General features: G+C 47.3%; 2 protein-coding genes across 3 annotated transcripts in view; one reads left to right on the top strand and one right to left on the bottom strand.

Annotated features, from left to right (window-relative positions):
- Positions 1-1336: 1336 nt before the first annotated feature.
- ERAL1 (Era like 12S mitochondrial rRNA chaperone 1) lies at positions 1337-5625 on the bottom strand. Its single transcript, XM_036838350.1, has 10 exons — positions 5330-5625; positions 4044-4171; positions 3852-3929; positions 3395-3441; positions 3170-3231; positions 2891-3003; positions 2557-2805; positions 2266-2415; positions 2063-2143; positions 1337-1946 (listed from the first exon to the last, which is right to left on the bottom strand). The coding sequence occupies exons 1-10, from the start codon at positions 5610-5612 to the stop codon at positions 1824-1826; spliced, it is 1314 nt and encodes a 437-aa protein (XP_036694245.1). The 5' UTR covers positions 5613-5625; the 3' UTR covers positions 1337-1823.
- A 9346-nt stretch (positions 5626-14971) lies between these two features.
- Positions 14972-18120, top strand: part of FAM222B (family with sequence similarity 222 member B) — a 64424-nt gene continuing 61275 nt past the window's right edge. Inside the window, exon 1 of one of the 2 annotated variants that reach the window (XM_036836577.1) lies at positions 14972-15084. The gene's annotated coding sequence lies outside the window, so the exon portion shown is untranslated. Of the gene's footprint in view, positions 15085-16841; positions 16868-18120 lie in introns of those variants that run through there. The other variant, XM_036836579.1, reaches the window with a different exon arrangement.

Genomic DNA, 18120 nt, shown 5'->3' with positions numbered 1-18120 from the left:
CACTCTGGGGGCCTTGAGCTCTGATGAACAGCCCCTACCCATTCCTAAGCTGGCTCCCACGTGAGCTTGGGACTGACTCAGCCAGCCGCCCTCAAATGTTCCGGCAGAGGACCCCTCCCCCTAGAGGACCTTGCCCTGGCAGAGGTGGGCAAAGGGTCCGGCCTCCTTGGGTTCAGCATAAACATAGACAGGGGTCTGGGGACTGAAATTTAGGTCAGAGCTTGCCCCAAGATCCAGCTGTCAGGACCCTCCCTGCCTTATAGAGATTCAAACTAACATTCCCACCACCAAAAACAACCACCACCACCTCCCCAGGGCTCTGACCAGCAATTAAGCCCTGCAGAATGGCTGGGGTGAGGCTGTGTTTTCTTCAGCCAGGCCCAGGCCCAGCAGGCTTAGCAAGGTCCATAAAAGAGTATGTGACAAAGGGCCTAATGGAGAAGGGCCAGTGACCCTCAGTCCAAGGAGTCTAGCAGGGAAAGGGTTAAGAGGCAGGGCCTTCCAGAACCCGGGAAAGTGCCCCACCCAAGGGGAGGGGCCAGCTGGTGGATTAAAAGGGAGCAGCTTGAGTGGAGAGGCAGGAGGGATAGGGTTTCCCTACTTCCAAAGGCCTTAGTCTGCAGTTCCAGCCCCAGGTAAGTGTTCCTCCTCTGGGTCTGTCTGCTTGTTGGTCTGACCAGAGGAAATCTTCTGCTTCATTATGTGATCTCTGGCTTGTTAAACTCCGGCGCTGGGTCCCTAAGGACATCTCAACAGACCCTAGCTCCGAAGGGCTCTTTGGATCAGTCCCCTTCAGGCTGCCCTTGACCACAGAATCAAGGAGATGCCGGCCAGGGAGTGGGGAGCTCTGTGTGTCCATCCCTGACCTGTCCTGCTGTGTCCCCAGTGCCTGGCTCTCTCTGCCACAGTGCTCTCCAAGCCATGCTCCCTGTGCCTCCTGCAGGGCCCTGACTGGGATATCATCATATACTGTAAGTTTGTGATGAGACACTACAGTATAGATGATGTACTAGTCCGGGTACTCCCAGCTCGGGAGGCTGATGAGGAGGCCAGGGGTTGCTGCAAGCCCACGGTGCTCACTGCTCAGCCTATCACAGCCTGCCGACCGCCAGGGCACTTGGGAGTGGCGAGGAAACCGTTACCATTACTGAGTTTAGTAATGGTAACGGTTCTCTTGCTGCACCCAGAAAACGTGCCAAGAAGATTGCTCGGGACCCTGGAGCAGCCTACTGAAGGGAGGGAGACTCCAGCTCAGACAACGGGGTAGGTGTGGAGGGAATGGGTACGTTTTCTCTTTCCTGTTCTAAAGAAATAAAGATGAGAACCAGAATGCTGCTTGTCTCTTAACTTTATTAGCATCCGAGATTGGAGAGAGGGGTGGGGTGGGAGGGATCAATGACTTGAGGAGCAGGTGGGAGGCACTATCTCACTCAGGACACATGGGTCCTTACACAGCTGCAAGGTGTACGAACTGAGGGGAGAGGGGAAAGATCTCCCTGCTAACAACTCAGTTAGAAACTCTGGGCCCAATGCCAGGTGGCAGCAGTGCTCCCACACCAAAGGGCCAGCTTCCAAGACCTAAGCAGCTACAGGCCCAGGCAGAGGAACCACGTGGGAACCAGGCTAAGGTAGATTTCTTCCTCCAGCAGGAGGCATGGCCGTGCAGGGGCTGTGCAGACTCGCCAGCCACCCAGCGGTCAGCCAGCCAGTCACTGTCCGGGCCCGGGTCCAGGCCCTGCAGGCCCCAGGTAGGGGCAGTTCTGGTCAGTGGCTCCCGCCAGCAGCTTGGGCGGGGATGCCTTGGGAAAGATATCAGAGGGTGGTCACTTGAGGAGTTTCACAGACAGGCGGAGCTGAACTTCACAGAGGAAGATGTTCATGAGGTCGCGGCCCACCTCCTGTGCCATCTGGGAGATCAGGTGCCCTTTCGGACCGATCAGGATCCTCTGAGGGTGGGGTAATAGACAGGGACGTGAGCCTGCTCTCAGAGCTCCCAAGCAGTCAGGGAGGAACCCCTGCCTAACAGAGTATTGGCCCCTCCTCCAAGCCTGGCCCTGCTTACCATGTGAGATTCTTTGGGCACCAGAAGCTTCTGCTCAATCATCAGCTTCCCGTTTGGCCCTTCCTCCCACATTACCGTCTTCTGCACAGGGAGACATCATGACTGGTCAGGCAGGCCCCTACCCACGCCCTCTTTGGGACCCAGCTGTCTGCTCCGGGTGTGTGCCTGATGGAGAGCCCCATGACCCCCAAATGTGCCTGCACCTGCTGCACGTTGTAGGGCACCTCCTGGGGCAGGTACTCCAGGAGCTTCTCTCGGATCATGTTGGCGCAGATCTCCTCAGGCGTCTGGCTGGTGAGGACTCCACTGTGGAACTCCCAGGGCCCTGGCTGGGCCTGTGCCAGGAGGTATTGCTATGGGCACAGAGGGAGTAGGTAGGCATCTCAGTCCCAAGCAGGACTTTCCTCTCACTCTCACTTCCAGGAGGAGGAACTCTGAGGCTTGTCTTCACATGGTGGAAACCAAGGGCCAAGCTACGGTCAAGGCTAACTGACCTTTAGTGTTTTCACATCCTCCTGGCTTAGGGCTGACAACATGAAGATCTCCTGGAAGTGGGGCCAGCCAATCCGCTGAGGGTCTCCCATAGACAGTGTGTTTGGGCCCTTAGCTGCTAGGCTGGGGCAATGGTTGCCCCGCTGTGAGCAGACGGCCTGCCTCGTTTTGAGCTTCTTGCCATTGACCACACCTTCAGTGAGGGCTGCTGTAAGCTCCAGGAGAACTGACTTCTGCTTCAGGCAATCAACCTGGGGGTGGGGGACGGGCAGGGGATTGTGGTCAGTGAGACGGGGCCCTTGAAGTAGACCCCTTCCTCAGGTAGGTGGTGCTCACCTTGTTCATGACAAGGATGCTGGGGACTTGGGAGAACTGGGTCAAGCACTGGAGCACCTGGGGACTGAGCTGGTTCCGAGTCCACTTGTCCGAGACATCCACAAGAACCACAACTGGAAGTTGGCAGTGTAGGGAGGACAAGGTTATGACCACTCTTTCCCCCCAACTTCCAAAACTTACAGGGTATGGGATCTGGCCAACCCCCATCCCCCTTAACTATCAGCAATGAGAGGCCATGACCATGTAAATTGGGCTTCAGATTCCCATCCTGAGCCTAACCCAGATCAGCAGATTCCATGCTCTTCCATGGATCTTCCAACAAAGAGAGCTCCAGATGGTGCCTAAGGGACAGACATACATAGATCAGGAAGGGTCTTGGGAGTGATGCTCTCCTGAGGAGGGATGGGGTGTGATAAGGGGGTTTTCCAGCCCCTATGATGGAATCTCCCCACTCCCTCTTCAACACCTTTCCGCCCTAAAACTCCCTGTTTCCCCAGCTATTACCTTTTCTGTTTAGCAGGGCTGATGAGGCCAGGTGTGTCAAGTAGAATCTAAAATCAGGAAAGAGAGATGCCCAGACCCCCAACCCCAGGAGGAAAGATTATGGCTGGGTAGTGAAAGGTCACCCACCCTTGATGTCAGGAGCCTGCCCCCACTTCTTGGCCAAGCTGACTTCAAATTTTTACCCTCCAGCCTTGCTTTAATTCTAGATAGGATCCAGGAAAAAGAGGACAACTGAATATTTGGAAGATTAGGAAGCAGTAAAGAGGCAGTGAGACCTTTCTGACTAGATGCCAAAGGGGGAAGGTAGAGAGAGAACTGCATAGGCCTAAAGGAAGAGGAGCCCCCTTCCCTCAGAGAAGTGAGCCTAAGCATCATTTTCTTCAGGTCTAACAGTAAGGGAGACCCTCTTAGCTTCACCCTCTGTCCTGTTTGCTGGACATCCATTTCAAGTACCCACCACCTGGGTCTCTTTCTCTGTGATGACCCCCAGAGCTTGGCTGCGAGTGGTGTGCACCTTCTGGGAGACAGGGAACACCTGCCAGGAACAAAGAAGTCCCAAGTGAGGTCCCAGATCCCTCTAGAACAATCCACGAAGGCACAGTAAGAAGTGAGAAATGAAAGGGTGGGGGGTGTCAAGGATGCAGCATACTTTTCGGCCCAGCAGCTGGTTGGAGAGGGTTGACTTTCCCGCATTCGGGGCACCCAGGAGGACCACTCGTAGGACTCGGGGGTTCTCAGGCATGTCGGGGCGATGGACCAAGAGGAGATCCTGCTCATCTGTGTGTGGGAATGGGAGGGGAGTGAGAAGTAGTGCAACCTGGATCCCCTGTCAGGTACTCGGTCCTACCCATCGAAAAAGGAAGACGAAAAAGGATTAGTGCATCAGGTTGAAGCCGAGACCTGGCTTTGAGATTCAGTTTGTCCATTACTTTGTTTATATGCCTTTATCAAGTTCTCTAACCTCTATAAGCCCCTTAGTTTTCTCATATGTAAAACAGAAATGATATCGATGGTAACTACTTACTGTATAACCTTCTTTTGACAATTGGCAATTGTGTAAAACCACTCAGCACAATGCCTGGCACTTAATACTCAATAACCTTGTGAAATCGTATTGTGTAGTTGTGCCCAGTAAATGTATGCACATGTGTGAAAGTATCTCTATACCAGATAAAGCCAGAAATCCCTCCAGCTCTATCTCACCCTACTAACGGTACAATGAAGGCTCGGCAAGCTTTCTCAGTCTTTCTGTATTTGCTCCTTATGACACTGCATCGTAATTACCAGTTTTTGTGTTCAGCCTTTAGTCTATGCTACTTGAAAAATAGAGGGTGCTATTTCCAGGTGTACAGTTGACCCTTGAGCAACATGGGTTTGAACTGTGCTGGTCCACTTATACGCAGATTTTTTTGTTTTTTTTTATTCTTCACTAAATGTGTACTATGTGATGTGCAGTTGGTTGAATCCTCAGATGGGAATCGTGGATACGGAGGAGCTGCATATACGGAGGGCCCACAATAAATTATATGAGGATTTTCGATTGCGTGGGTTCTGCACCCTTAACACCTCTGCCCCGAGTTGTTCAAGGGCCAACTGGAATTCAGTGTCTTGACAAGTAGATGGGTCAAGTTTGCTCCCCATGTGAGGACAGAGAGCCACAACTCTGCCATGCCTGTGGCCCTTCAATCACCTGCTCTTTGCGAACGTCTGTGGTTGTGACCAGATCGGTTCCCTCTGGCTCGAAAACTCTTAGAACCTAGTATCTCTTTCCTATGAGATCTTTCACTGCTCGCTTCTATCTCTCGGGGCCTCAAGATCGTTTTCTGTAATACAGAGCCAAAGACGATATCCCCAGAGACTGAGGGGTTTCCCCGACACGGGACTTTCAGTGCTAAAACCGTGACAGTCCCAGACAAATCTATCTGGGCCCTTTACCTCTGTGCATGCACACGGCGGGGACGCGAAAATTCAACGAGCTGTCTGGCTGAGAGAGTCCGAGGAAGCAGTCCAGGGCTGAGTTCTGGCCATTAGGGCGAGAAGCCGAGGCCAGGCGGGGACCAAAGAAGGCCGGGCCCGAGACACAGGAGACGCACCTCTGCTGGCTGCCCAAGAGCGAGGGGAGCCGGGTCACCCATCCCCTCGCAGCGTCGGGACCCGGCGGCCAAACCCCTAACACGGTTCGAAGGAGCGCAGCCCCGCTCCTGCCGGGGGCAGCCATCGCAACCGCAAGGCACTCCGGGAACTCCCAGGAACGCACCTATGATTGGACAGTGCTGCGGAGAGGCGAGCGAGCGGGAGAGAGCTAGATCGGCCCGAACAGAGCGGAGGAACATGGGACATTGGAGGTGGGCTGGAGTTGGAACCGCTCTGGAGACTGCCCGAGGCTAAGGAACGGGGGAAAAGTGTATTTAGAGTTTGTGTGAGCTTGAAGATCGTTTTGGATTCCCATACGCATCGTGTTTTCTTCTTCTCCTGCCAAAGTTTTGTAGAAGGCCCTGCTAGCCCTGCCTCATGAAAGACTACATCTCCCACGAGGCCAAGCGGCAAAATCGTTCGCTTAGCGCCTGACCTCACTAAGCGGGAGAAACTCGCGCAACGGAGGTGGGATGGTCCGGGGCGTGGGACCGTGTACTGCCCCCCTGAGGGTCTTTTTAGTCCTTTCCAGCCTCAGGCTTGCAGGATCCCCTCCCAGTGCCCCTCTGGCTTGGCCTAGCGTCGGCAGCGGCCTCCGGCAGTCTGTACCTTTACTTTATGGGAGCCTCCTGTAAGGAGTGGTCGGTGTTCCCGATGAGCAGCAGACCCGGATTTCCCTCCTGTAAGACTCGGCTACTATCTCCTCTCTGAGGCCATTCCTTTCTGGAGAAAAACCAGAGGGTCTGCAAAGGGAGAAGAAGCGGCTTAGTCACCTAGGATCTCCCGGACTGCCTTAGCGGCCTGAGGAACCTGATACACCTTGGCCGATCTGTGGCCTTAAGCCCTCTCTTCATCCTTTGAAGCCTCAGTCAGACTTTCGGAATCGAGGGATAAATGTCGCGGGTTTGGAGGTGCTGAGGATACAACAATGAACAAAGCGGACAGAAATCTCAGCACGGGACTTGTATCCTGGGGGCCGTGTGTGTGTGTGTGTGTGTGTGTGTGTGTGTGTGTATGAGAGAGAGAGAGATACCTAAGTGACCTGTGACCTGACAGCAATAGTTTCAGTAGGATGGTCTGGGTGAAAGCCTAAATGGAGTGGGTTTAAGAGAGAATGAAGGGAAAGGAATTGAGGGCGGCCAGAATATATATACAACTCTTCCCAGAGGAGCAGAGCAAAAGAGAATGGTAACACAAGAGGGGGAGAGAGGGGTGGAGTTAAGAGAGGATTTCCTTTTTCTTTTTTTTAAGATGGGAGGTTTTTGTTTGCTCATGGTAGTGACCTAGTAGAGAGGAAGAAATGGATGATGTAGGACAGAGAGGGGAGAATTGTTGGAGGATTGTAAGAACCAACTGGCCAGGCTGCTGTTGTCGGAGTGGATGCTGAGTGTCCAGAGAAGCTTAGTGACGTGGATTGACAGAGCCTTGGGCAGCCAGATGCACTGATGGTTTGCAAATGGTGTCAAGTTCCAGCTTTCAGGCTGCCTGCTCTGTTAGTAGAAGAAACAACCTTTTTGGAACATGATATTCTGGATGTTCTTTGGGCATATGGGTGTCCAAAGAAAAAGATGCTACTAAATATGAGACAGCCGACAATCAGAAAAATACAAATCTTCCTTCATGGACAGTTAGGTGAAATGCCATTTAAACTGCAATTTAGGTGAAGGGAAATTTCAGGTTAAACAGTAGTTGAAGAGCTTAATTGCATAAATGCAAATATCACCCAAGGAACACATATTAAGTACTACAGTGGTGGTAACAGATAACAGTGAAAGAATCCCAGGGATGACACAAAAACTTAGGGGAAATGAGTCAAAGTGTCTTGTTAATTCTCTTCTTTCCCAGAGATTTTCTCTCAAAGGATATTGTGGGGGGAATTTTGTATTTTGTGAGGTTAGGAGAGACTAACCAAATGAATCAGACTGCCTGGGTTCATATCTCAGCTTGCCACTTATTAGCTGTGTGAGTTTGGACAAGTTATTTAAACTCTCCACATGTCAGTTTCCTCATCTGTAAAATGCAGGTGATAATAAACATTTATCTAATATCATATGTTCATTTGAATCTAGGGTTTAGAACAATGTAGGCTCTTAATAAATGTTCCTATCTTAAGGCTGTTTTACCCCTTCAGAAACCTTATTCCATGAATTATCCTTTCTTTTCTTTTTTTAAAAGTAAATTTATTTATTTAATTTATTTATTTTTTGGCTGCCTCAGGTCTTCGTTGCTGCGTGCGGGCTTTCTCTAGTTGCGGCGAATGGGGGCCACTCTTCGTTGCGGTGCGTGGGCTTCTCATTGCAGTGGTTTCTCCTGTTGCGGAGCACGGGCTCTAGGCGCGCGGGCTTCAGTAGTTGTGGCACGCAGGCTCAGTAGTAGTGGCTCGCGGACTACAAAGCGTAGCCTCCGTCGTTGTGGCGCACAGGCTTTGTTAATCCGCGGCATGTGGGATCTTCCTGGACCAGGGCTCGAACCCATGTCCCCTGCATTGGCAGGCGGATTCTTAACCACCGCTCCACCAGGGAAGCCCCTATCCTTTCTTTTCTGTATAGACGATTTCTCTCTGTACTATATTCCTCCCATCAGTATATTTTTTTAAAACATCTTTATTGGAGTATAACTGCTTTACAATGTTGTGTTAGTTTCTGCTGTATAACAAAGTGAATCAGCTATATGCATACATGTATCCCCATATCCCCTCCCTCTTGCGTCTCCCTCCCACCCTCCCTATCCCACCCCTCTAGGTGGTCGCAAAGCACCGAGCTGATCTCCCTGTGCCATACAGCTGCTTCCCACTAGCTATCTATTTTACATTTGGTAGTGTATATATGTCAGTGCTACTCTCTCACTTCGTCCCAGCTTACCCTTCCCCCTCCCCGTGTCCTCAAGTCCATTCTCTACATCTGTGTCTTTATTCCTGTGCTGCCCCTAGGTTCATCAGAACCTTTTTTTTTTTTTTTAAGATTCTGTATATATATGTTAGCATACAGTATTTGTTTTTCTCTTTCTGACTTACTTCGCTCTGTATGACAGACTCTAGGTCCATCCACCTCACTACAATAACTCAATTTTGTTTCTTTTTATGGCTGAGTAATATTCCATTGTATATATGTGCCACATCTTCTTTATCCATTCATCTGTCGATGGACACTTAGGTTGATTCCATGTCCTGGCTATTGTAAATAGAGCTGCAATGAACGTTGTGGTACATGACTCTTTTTGAATTATGGTTATCTCAGGGTATATGCCCAGTAGTGGGATTGCTGGGTCGTATGGTAGTTCTACTTTTAGTTTTTTAAGGAACGTCCATACTGTTCTCCATAGTGGCTGTATCAATTTACATTCCCACCAACAGTGCAAGAGGGTACCCTTTTCTCCACACCCTCTCCAGCATTTATCATTTGTAGATTTTTTGATGATGGCCCTTCTGACCAGTGTGGGGTGATACCTCATTGTAGTTTTTGACTTGCATTTCTCTAATGATTAGTGGTGTTGAGCATCCTTTCATGTGTTTGTTGGCAATCTGTATATCTCTGGAGAAATGTCTATTTAGGTCTTCTGCCCATTTTTGGATTGTGTTGTTTGTTTTTTTGATATTGAGCTGCATGAGCTGCTTGTATATTTTGGAGATTAATCCTTTGTCAGTTGCTTTGTTTGTAAATATTTTCTCCCATTCTGAGGGTTGTCTTTTCATCTTGTTTATGGTTTCCTTTGCTATGCAAAAGCTTTTAAGTTTCATTAGGTCCCATTTGTTTATTTTTGTTTTTATTTCCATTTCTCTAGGAGGTGGGTCAAAAAGGATCTTGCTGTGATTTATGTCATAGAGTGTTCTGCTTATGTTTTCCTCTAAGAGTTTTATAGTGTCTGGCCTTACATTTAGGTCTTTAATCCATTTTGAGTTTATTTTTTTTGTGTATGTTTGTTAGGAAGTGTTCTAATTTCATTCTTTTACATGTAGCTGTCCAGTTTTCCCAGCACCACTTATTGAAGAAGCTGTCTTTTCTCCATTGTATACTCTTGCCTCCTTTATCAAAGATAAGGTGACCATATGTGCGTGGGTTTATCTCTGGGCTTTCTATCCTTTTCCATTGATCTATATTTCTATTTTTGTGCCAATACCATACTGTCTTGATTACTGTAGCTTTGTAGTATAGTCTGAAGTCAGGGAGCCTGATTCCTCCAGCTCCATTTTTCTTTCTCAAGATTGTTTTGGCTATTCGGGGTCTTTTGTGTTTCCATACAAATTGTGAAATTTTTTGTTCCAGTTCTGTGAAAATTGCCGTTGGTAGTTTGATAGGGACTCATTGAATCTGTAGATTGCTTTGGGTAGTATTTTCACAATATTGTTTCTTCCAATCCAAGAACATGGTATATCTCTCCATCTGTTGGTATCATCTTTAATTTCTTTCATCAGTGTCTTATAGTTTTCTGCATACAGGTCTTTTGTCTCCTTATGTAGGTTTATTCTTAAATATTTTATTCTTTTTGTTGCAATGGTAAATGGGAGTGTTTCCTTAATTTCTCTTTCATATTTTTCATCATTAGTGTATAGGAATGCAAGAGATATCTGTGCATTAATTTTGTATCCTGCTACTCTACCAAGTTCATTGATTAGCTCTAGTAGTTTTCTGGTAGCATCTTTAGGAATCTCTATGTATAGTATCATGTCATCTGCAAACAGTGACAGTTTTACTTTTTCTTTTCCGATTTGGATTCCTTTTATTTCTTTTTCTTCTGTGATTGCTGTGGCTAAAACTTCTAAAACTATGTTGAATAATAGTGGTGAGAGTGGGCAGCCTTGTCTTGTTCCTGATCTTAGAAGAAATGGTTTCAGCTTTTCACCTTTGAGAACGATGTTGGCTGTGGGTTTGTCATATATGGCCTTTATTATGTTGATGTAGGTTCCCTCTATGCCTACTTTCTGGAGAGCTTTTATCATAAATGGGTGTTGAATTTTGTCAAAAGCTTTTTCTGCATCTATTGAGATTATCATATGGTTTTCATCCTTCAGTTTTTTAATATGATGTATCACATTGATTGATTTGCATATATTGAAGAATCCTTGCATTCCTGGGATAAACCCCACTTGATCATGGTGTATGATCCTTTTAATGTGCTGTTGGATTCTGTTTGCTAGTATTTTGTGGAGGATTTTTGCATCTGTGTTCATCAGAGATATTGGCCTGTAGTTTTCTTTTTTTGTGACATCTTTGTTTGGTTTTGGTATCAGGGTGACCTCCCATCAGCATTTATTTTTTAAATGCTTCACCTCTTCCATCTGAACAGCAAAAACCAAAAACTTCCCTGACCCCCAAGTCCTTTTCCAATAGAAGTAACTTTATCTTTCTCACTAAAATAGTGCAGTGAACATGGTGGAGAGAAACAGATGGATTCCAGAGATTTAAGGAGATAGAATTTGAAGGAGATGGTGCTTAAAACCCTCCAATGGCCTCCTATTACAACTAGATTAGTCCAAAGTCCTTGCATGCATTGAGCCCTGCTAACTTCTACTCCCAAGGTGTCAGGCACACTAGTTTTCTCTTGAATATATCAAGCTAATTTCTGCCTCAGGACCTTTACACCTGCTACTCCTGCCTCCTATGTTCTAGATTTGGCTTCTGCTCCCCATTCAGGTCTCAGCTGAAATGTCACTTCCTCAGAGAGCCTTTTCCTCACAGCATTTATCACTACCTGCAATGATTCTGTTGCAGTGTCTGGAATACTATAAGAGGCTGCGCAGGGCTCTTCAGGGTCTTACCTACCTCCTGATGGCCCCAATCTAACCGAGTCACTCCCTTGCTTCAGTGCCCTCAGGATAAAGTGTAAACTAAGTAACGTGGCTCCAGCTTACTTTGCCAGTCTCGTCTCTTGTTAACGCCTCTTTTTCAGCTCAACTGAATTTTTTTCAGTCCCCCAATTGCCTGGTATTCTCTCTCACTTCTAGGTCTTTCCATAACCTGTTCCTTCCATAACTGGTTAAATTTTCTCTTAGGATCCTTTATCCTTCTATGACAAAGCAGTTAATAATATAGTGAATGAGCACACAGATTATTGAGCCAGACATCCTGGCTATGGTTCTCAGCCTCATTATTTTACTGTGTGACCCAGGGCAAGTAACTTCTCTCTACTTCAGTTTCCTCATCTATAAAACAGGAATAATGATTGTTGTTGTAAAAGAGGGTTGTTACGATTAAAAGAATTTAATATGTGTAAAGTGCTTAGAACAGTGCTTGGCACATTGTAAATGCTATGTGTCTGCTGTTATTATTATTAATTTATTAATTAATTTATTTATTTATTTTTGGCTGTGTTGGGTCTTCGTTGCTGCACGTGGGCTTTCTCTAGTTGTGGTGAGCGGGGGCTACTCTTTGCTGCAGTGTGCAGGCTTCTCATTGTGGTGGCTTCTCTTGTTGTGGAGCACGGGCTCTAGGCGCGCAGGCTTCAGTAGTTGTGGCACGTGGGCTCAGTAGTTGTGGCTCTAGAGTGCAGGTTCAGTAGTTGTGGTGCACAGGCTTACTTGCACCGCAGCATGTGGGATCTTCCCGGACCAGGACTCAAACCTGTGTTCCCTGCATTGGCAGGCGGATTCTTTTCTTTTTTAAAATTTATTTATTTTGTTTATTTATTTTTGGCTGTGTTGGGTCTTCGCTGCTGCACGCGGGCTTTCTCTAGTTGTGGTGAGCAGGGGCTATTCTTCCTTGCAGTGCATGGGCTTCTCATTGCGGGCTTCTTGTTGCAGAGCACGGGCTCTAGGTGCACGGGCTTCAGTAGTTGTGGCACATGGGCTCAGTAGTTGTGGCGCGTGGGCTTAGTTACTCCGCGGCATGTGGGATCTTCCCGGACCAGGGCTGGAACCCGTGTCCCCTGCATTGGCAGGTGGATTCTTAACCACTGCGCCACCAGGGAAGTCCCTGCTATTATTATTATAGGTCCTCTACTAGACTGTAAGTTGTGAGAGGACAAATAATATATATATTTTATATGTATGTCACTACTGTGTCTCCTGCATCTAGAGCAGTGTCTGGCACATAGTGGGCACATAGTGTCTGGCACATTGTTCAGTGACTGAATAAATTACATCTTTCTTTGGATTGGCGGTCCCTTGGTGGTGTCAACATGGTTGAAGCAGTTCCAGATATTATATCTTCTTACATCCAGTTTTTGTGGGAAAGAGCAACAGATCTTCCCAGAAGGAACTCCTTGTGCATTTTTGGCTCTGACTGGGTTACATGCCCATCCATGAAACAGTCATTGTAACTTAGGGAATGTTATGTGTTGATTGACTTGGGGTCTAGGCTATGTGCTCATCCACATGGTCTGAAATTGGAGTAGGGGTGACTCTCTGAATGAGTATCACTGGATATAGTGAGTGAATGCTTGGCAGGAAAAAAAAGTCACAATTTTGCCCTTGGTAAGACATTCAAATAGGGAAATGGCTCAGGAGACCCTTATGGTTCAAATATAAGAAAATATGCTGTCATCATATAGATTCCAGCAGGCCTTCCCAGGGGCTGTGTGTGGTGGTGGGGTTAGGAAGTCACAGTTTCCAGAAGCTTCAGGGGCAGCTATGGCCTACTTTTTAGTCATCCATTCATCAGAACATAGTGTCGATATTAATTCTTGCTCCTTTCTGGTTCTGCAATTCCCCTGTGGTGCCAAATGTGCTCTCATTCCAAAGGATAATACTTTTGCAAGTAATGACAACCCTTCTAAGCCTGGAGCTAGCCTCTGTAGGGCCCCACCTACAGGATGTCCTGTTTACTGCCCACCACCCTGCTCTGTCAGCTGTTGTAGTTTACGTATGTCCAGATGGAACTCCCTAGCTGGGAGGCTATTCATACATGAAGCCTGAACCTTTGAGTAGATTTGCTTTTCTAGGGACAGGATTATGCCAATTTATACACTGTTTCCTACAGCAACATATGTATATATGTAAAAGCCTATGTATGTAAAAGTCACAAGCATCTGAGGAGAAAAAAAAATTCTTAGTTTCCTAGGTGCTGCAGGGAGTAACCCTTAGTTTCTTAGGGACCTGAGAATTCCATTATATGCATTTGTATATGTCTTCCTGCCTCCTTTTACAGAAGAATGTGAGCAGGCTCTATTACCTCCAGCATGTCTGTGACACTCCATTTACAGCCTTTTCAACCTTTACTCTAGGGCCTATTTTTGCTTTTTTCCAAAATGAGGAAGACCCTTAATGTTAGATGAGGAGTTCAAATATTAATCTTAGATGAGGAGTTCAAATATTCATACCAGATCCTGGCATCCAGCAGTAGCTTTTGCTTTCCCTAGAAGTAAAGCGAACTTAAGACCCTTCACAAAAGAATGGAACTTCTTCTCTTTCTCTCTCTCTCTCTGTGTCTCTCTCTGTCTGTCTGTCTGGACTTACATTATATCTTGGTCTCTATTCCTCCAGACTCTGAACTGTAGACAGGAGATTGGGCTGGAGGTAGGATGGAAGAGTCACGGTGATAAGGAGAGTTTGGTCCTGTACCTCCTCTTCCCTTTAACTGCAGTGCATCGCCCACAGCTTTCAAGTTTGCATTGTTGAGGTGAATTCCCTGGTGGTCCAGTGGTTAGGACTCCATGCTTTCACTACCTAGGGCCGGGGTTCCATCCCTGGTTGTGGAACTAAGATCCCACAAGCCACCAGACGCTGCCCACCCCCCCCCACACACACAGACACAAAAAAGTTTGTATTGTTGAATTCCTGGGACTGAATTGAGCCTAGTTTCTTGTTGGATTATGCTAAGGCAGCAGTCTAGGTAGGGGTCTAGGGGTGATAGCTGGGCCTCCTTGGGCTAAAGGCCTGGTTTCTGTTTACCAATTTGCAAAAGAGCCAGACTCCATAGCGAGAGTTGTAAAGTAGGGGACTATTAACCTGCAAGTCCCTCGATGGCACATATGAGATGCCTAGAGCATTTTCGTCCCATAAACAGTACGTGCTTGATAAACAGACTGAACAGTGCATTCTAGGTGCAGTCACCTTCTTGACAAGGTCCCCAGGGCTTCTGAGCACCTACTGGCCAGTAGTGTATTCAGGGATGTCAAAGTTGACTCTTGCACAATTACCCCTCAGTGCATTCTAGATGTGATCGTATTCTTGAAAGAAACCTAAATTTATCAGTAGTCACGTCAGAGCATTCAGGCCTTTAAGTGTAAGTGGGATCCAGAATCCTGGAAGTGCTATGAAGTCTACGGCCCCTATGGGCACCGCGTTTAGAAACCTACGCTACCTTCCAGAAGCCTCAGACCCTGGGGCAGCCGCCAAAGCCTCTAAGTTTAAGTCCTCAAAGACAGCGGCCATGTCCACCCGAGACCCGGGGGTCCAGGGCATCAGGCACTGAGGCAGACACCCCCGGTGCGGGCTGCGCAGGCGCGGGCGGCCCGAGAGGGCCCCGGCGCTCCAGGCTGCGCAGGCGCAGGAGCGGCTGCCGGCGAGTCCCCACGGCGGCGGCGGCGGCGGCAGCGACGACTGAAGGGCCGGGGCGTGGAGCGGCAGTGGCGGCGGCGGGCGGCAACGGAGCAGCCATGAGGGCCGGGCCCAGTCACCGACAGTGAGTGGTGGTGGAAGCGGGGTGGGCGACGGGAGGGAAGGGGGTAACCTGCTGGAGGGATACTCCGACTTGGTGGGGGGGCTCTGCCTGTCGGAGGCGAAGGGGCGTGGGGGAGGGACAGTTTGAGATGATGATGCGGGAATTTGGGGCAGGGGTGGTCAGATGGCCCGGCGTCAGGGCTGGACAGCTTGGGGAGGGAACGGGGTGCGCGCTGCAGAGTGAAGGAGCCCGCCGCAGGGACAGTGTCCCGCGCTCCCCCGTTTGTCATCGTCCCTTCCCCCGGGAGCTTTCGGTCGCCTCTCCCTTTCTGCTTCTTTCAGAGAATCGTCTCGGGGGATGGGGATGCGTGGAGGATGAAAGCCCTGCTGGGGCTGAAGAAGACGGCTCTGGTCCAGGCAGGGAAGAGCCGGTCGCCCGGAGTAATAGGCTGCTCTGGGTAGAGGGTGGGGGTCGTTTAAAGCTGGGAGGGGTCCAAGGAAAAGAGCTAGGGGCTTAGAGTCCGGCAGTTTCGAACCCACGTCCACCGCTGTTTAAAGCTGAAAGGTAACCTTGGGCAGGTCCCACTTAACCTTTCTGAACCTCTGGAAGATGTAATGTGTTTCAACGGACTATTGCAAGCATCATGTATGTGATTGAGATCGTTTATAAAAATTGTAAATTGTGAGTACTGTGCCGAGGTTGCTATATCACCAACAGTATCACTGGATTTTAGATCTTACCGTTATTAATGGAATGACTGATTTCTTTGTCAAGGCGAAACATATTGTTTGTAAAACCTCAATAGGCACAGACGTGTTTTCTTCATCAGCACAGCAGATCATGTGCAGAAATACCAGTTTCTTCTGTGATGTGACAAATTAACCATCAGACTTGTGTAGGAAAAATACCATACTCTCAGGCATTTTTACAAATGGTATGTAGTTCCTTACTCAAGTGGGAGGCAATAGAGAATGGAAGGCCAATCTGTTAAATGCTTTCTGAACACAGCCCGTTTAGGTTTGTTCCCTTGTAACCACAGTTGGTACTAACGTGCTTTATGATGAGTTGAAGAAACTAGTTTGAGACAAACTGGGAGGGGTGCACAGTGAGGGATGTGCAAATACAATTTGTTATTTTTTAATTGTAAAAAAGTTTTTCGTTGCAAGAGTCTCTGGTTGCCCCAAGGCCCTGTCTCTATTTTAGAGGTTAGATAGCATATAGCAACTTTTCATCTCCACTTTTTGTTACCCTGCCTGTGGAACCTCCAGGGTGGAGTGCCTCTCAAAGAAAGACAGAAGCAGCTGTGCAAGAGCCCAAGAGGTGGCTGGTTTGTTTCTGAGGGGCTGAAGGAGCGCTCCTGAGGCTTTGTTGTTGTTCTTGCTGTTTAGGGTGGACAAAGCAGAGGACAGAGTTAAACCGTGTACTTGGAGAGAGAGAAAATGGCTTTCTAGTCACAGCTTTTGAAAGAGATGAAACTCCTTTCAAAAAGACAGAAAGAGACGATGCTTCATCTCTGCTGCCTCTGAGGATGCAGAGCTTGAAATGGCGAGGTCTTTTGGAAATTAGTGAGTGATTTGTCTTTCATCTGACCAAAGGTAGGGAGTATTAGATCCTTGAAGGTTCACAGATAAGGGGAATGAATTATTTTATAGGAATAGGGAAATGCACCTTAGTTGTCTTTAACTTCTCCATCTGGTAAAATGTGTTTTACTTCTTTCCTGGAAATACACAGTGATATATCATTTTTAACTTTTTGCTTTAGTTCCTTGGCTGTCTCGATAAAATCTCTGTCCATAACACAGAGGTAAGTTTTTTATTCTTATTTAGAGGATAGTTTAAAAAAGAAAGCATTTGTTACTGTTGTCATAGGTCATTTACAGGATACAAATTTATTCTGTCTTTCACCACCACATGGAAGATGAAGTAGAGGTATAAAATGTTAGAACTAACCTAACCATCTTATTTTTAATAGTTGGACATTTATTTTTAATTTTGGTAATGCATTTTCCCCTCTATTGGAAATTTCCATCAGTTCAAACAAGTCCATAAGTGCTATCCTTATTACGTTAAAATGGTAGAGGTTTGTTCAGCTGTGATGAGAATTTCCTGTCCTCTCCTTCTATTCTCTTTCCTATTTGTGGTTCCTTTTATGTAGTAGATTACTGTTACAGAATGAGTAGTCTTCCCCTGAGGGAAAGAAAGGGGATGGCCAGTGCCTTGATTGCCTTGTTGTGTGAGCAGTCCGTCTAAAGTGGGGATGTAAGGACTTACCCTGAATCCCTGACATAGCAAGAGCTAAAATAAAAGGAATAAGGTTTACCAGTTCATTTTTATTCTAATAAAATGAATCATTTTTCTTTAAAAAAAAAAAAAAGCAAAAAGCATCTCATGCCTCAGGGGAGCCTTTTTATTTTTTAATTTTTTAAAAAAATTAATTAACTGATTAATTAATGTATTTTGGCTGCATTGGGTCTTCGTTGCTGCTCGCTGGCTTTCTCTAGTTGCGGCGAGTGGGGGCTGCTCTTCCTTGCGGTGCGCGGGCTTCTCATTGCGGTGGCTTCTCTTGTTGCGGAGCACGCGCTCTAGGTGCGCGGGCTCTACAGCGCAGGCTCAGTAGTTGTGGCGCATGGGCTTAGTTGCTCCGTGGCATGTGGGATCTTCCCGGACCAGGGCTCGAACCTGTGCCCTCTGCATTGGCAGGCGGATTCTTAACCACTGCGCCACCAGGGAGGCCCCTCGGGGGAACCTTTTTAAAGCAGTCTGTATAAAAACAAAATTTTGGTGTTTTTACCTCCCTCTCTTTTTTCACTGAGAATATTTGCTTGCAAACAGAATCTTTGTTTCTTCAGAGGCTTTCTGATCTTGCCACCCATTCCTTAGCTGAAGTCACTTTTGTGATATTTTTATAGCCACTTAATAATTGAGCACAAAGGGGTGGTTTTTTTTTTTTTTTTTGGTTTGTCATTTGTTTTGGTTCTTGATAGAGTGCTAACAACTTTAAAGGAATACTATATGAGAAAATGTTAAAAAGGAAAAGTAGAGTGGATTTATTTATTT

Source organism: Balaenoptera musculus, chromosome 20, assembly GCF_009873245.2.
Source record: "Balaenoptera musculus isolate JJ_BM4_2016_0621 chromosome 20, mBalMus1.pri.v3, whole genome shotgun sequence".
Classification (NCBI taxonomy): domain Eukaryota; kingdom Metazoa; phylum Chordata; class Mammalia; order Artiodactyla; family Balaenopteridae; genus Balaenoptera; species Balaenoptera musculus.
The sequence above is the reverse complement of the archived record's forward strand: the minus strand, read 5'-3'. Positions and strand labels throughout refer to the sequence as shown.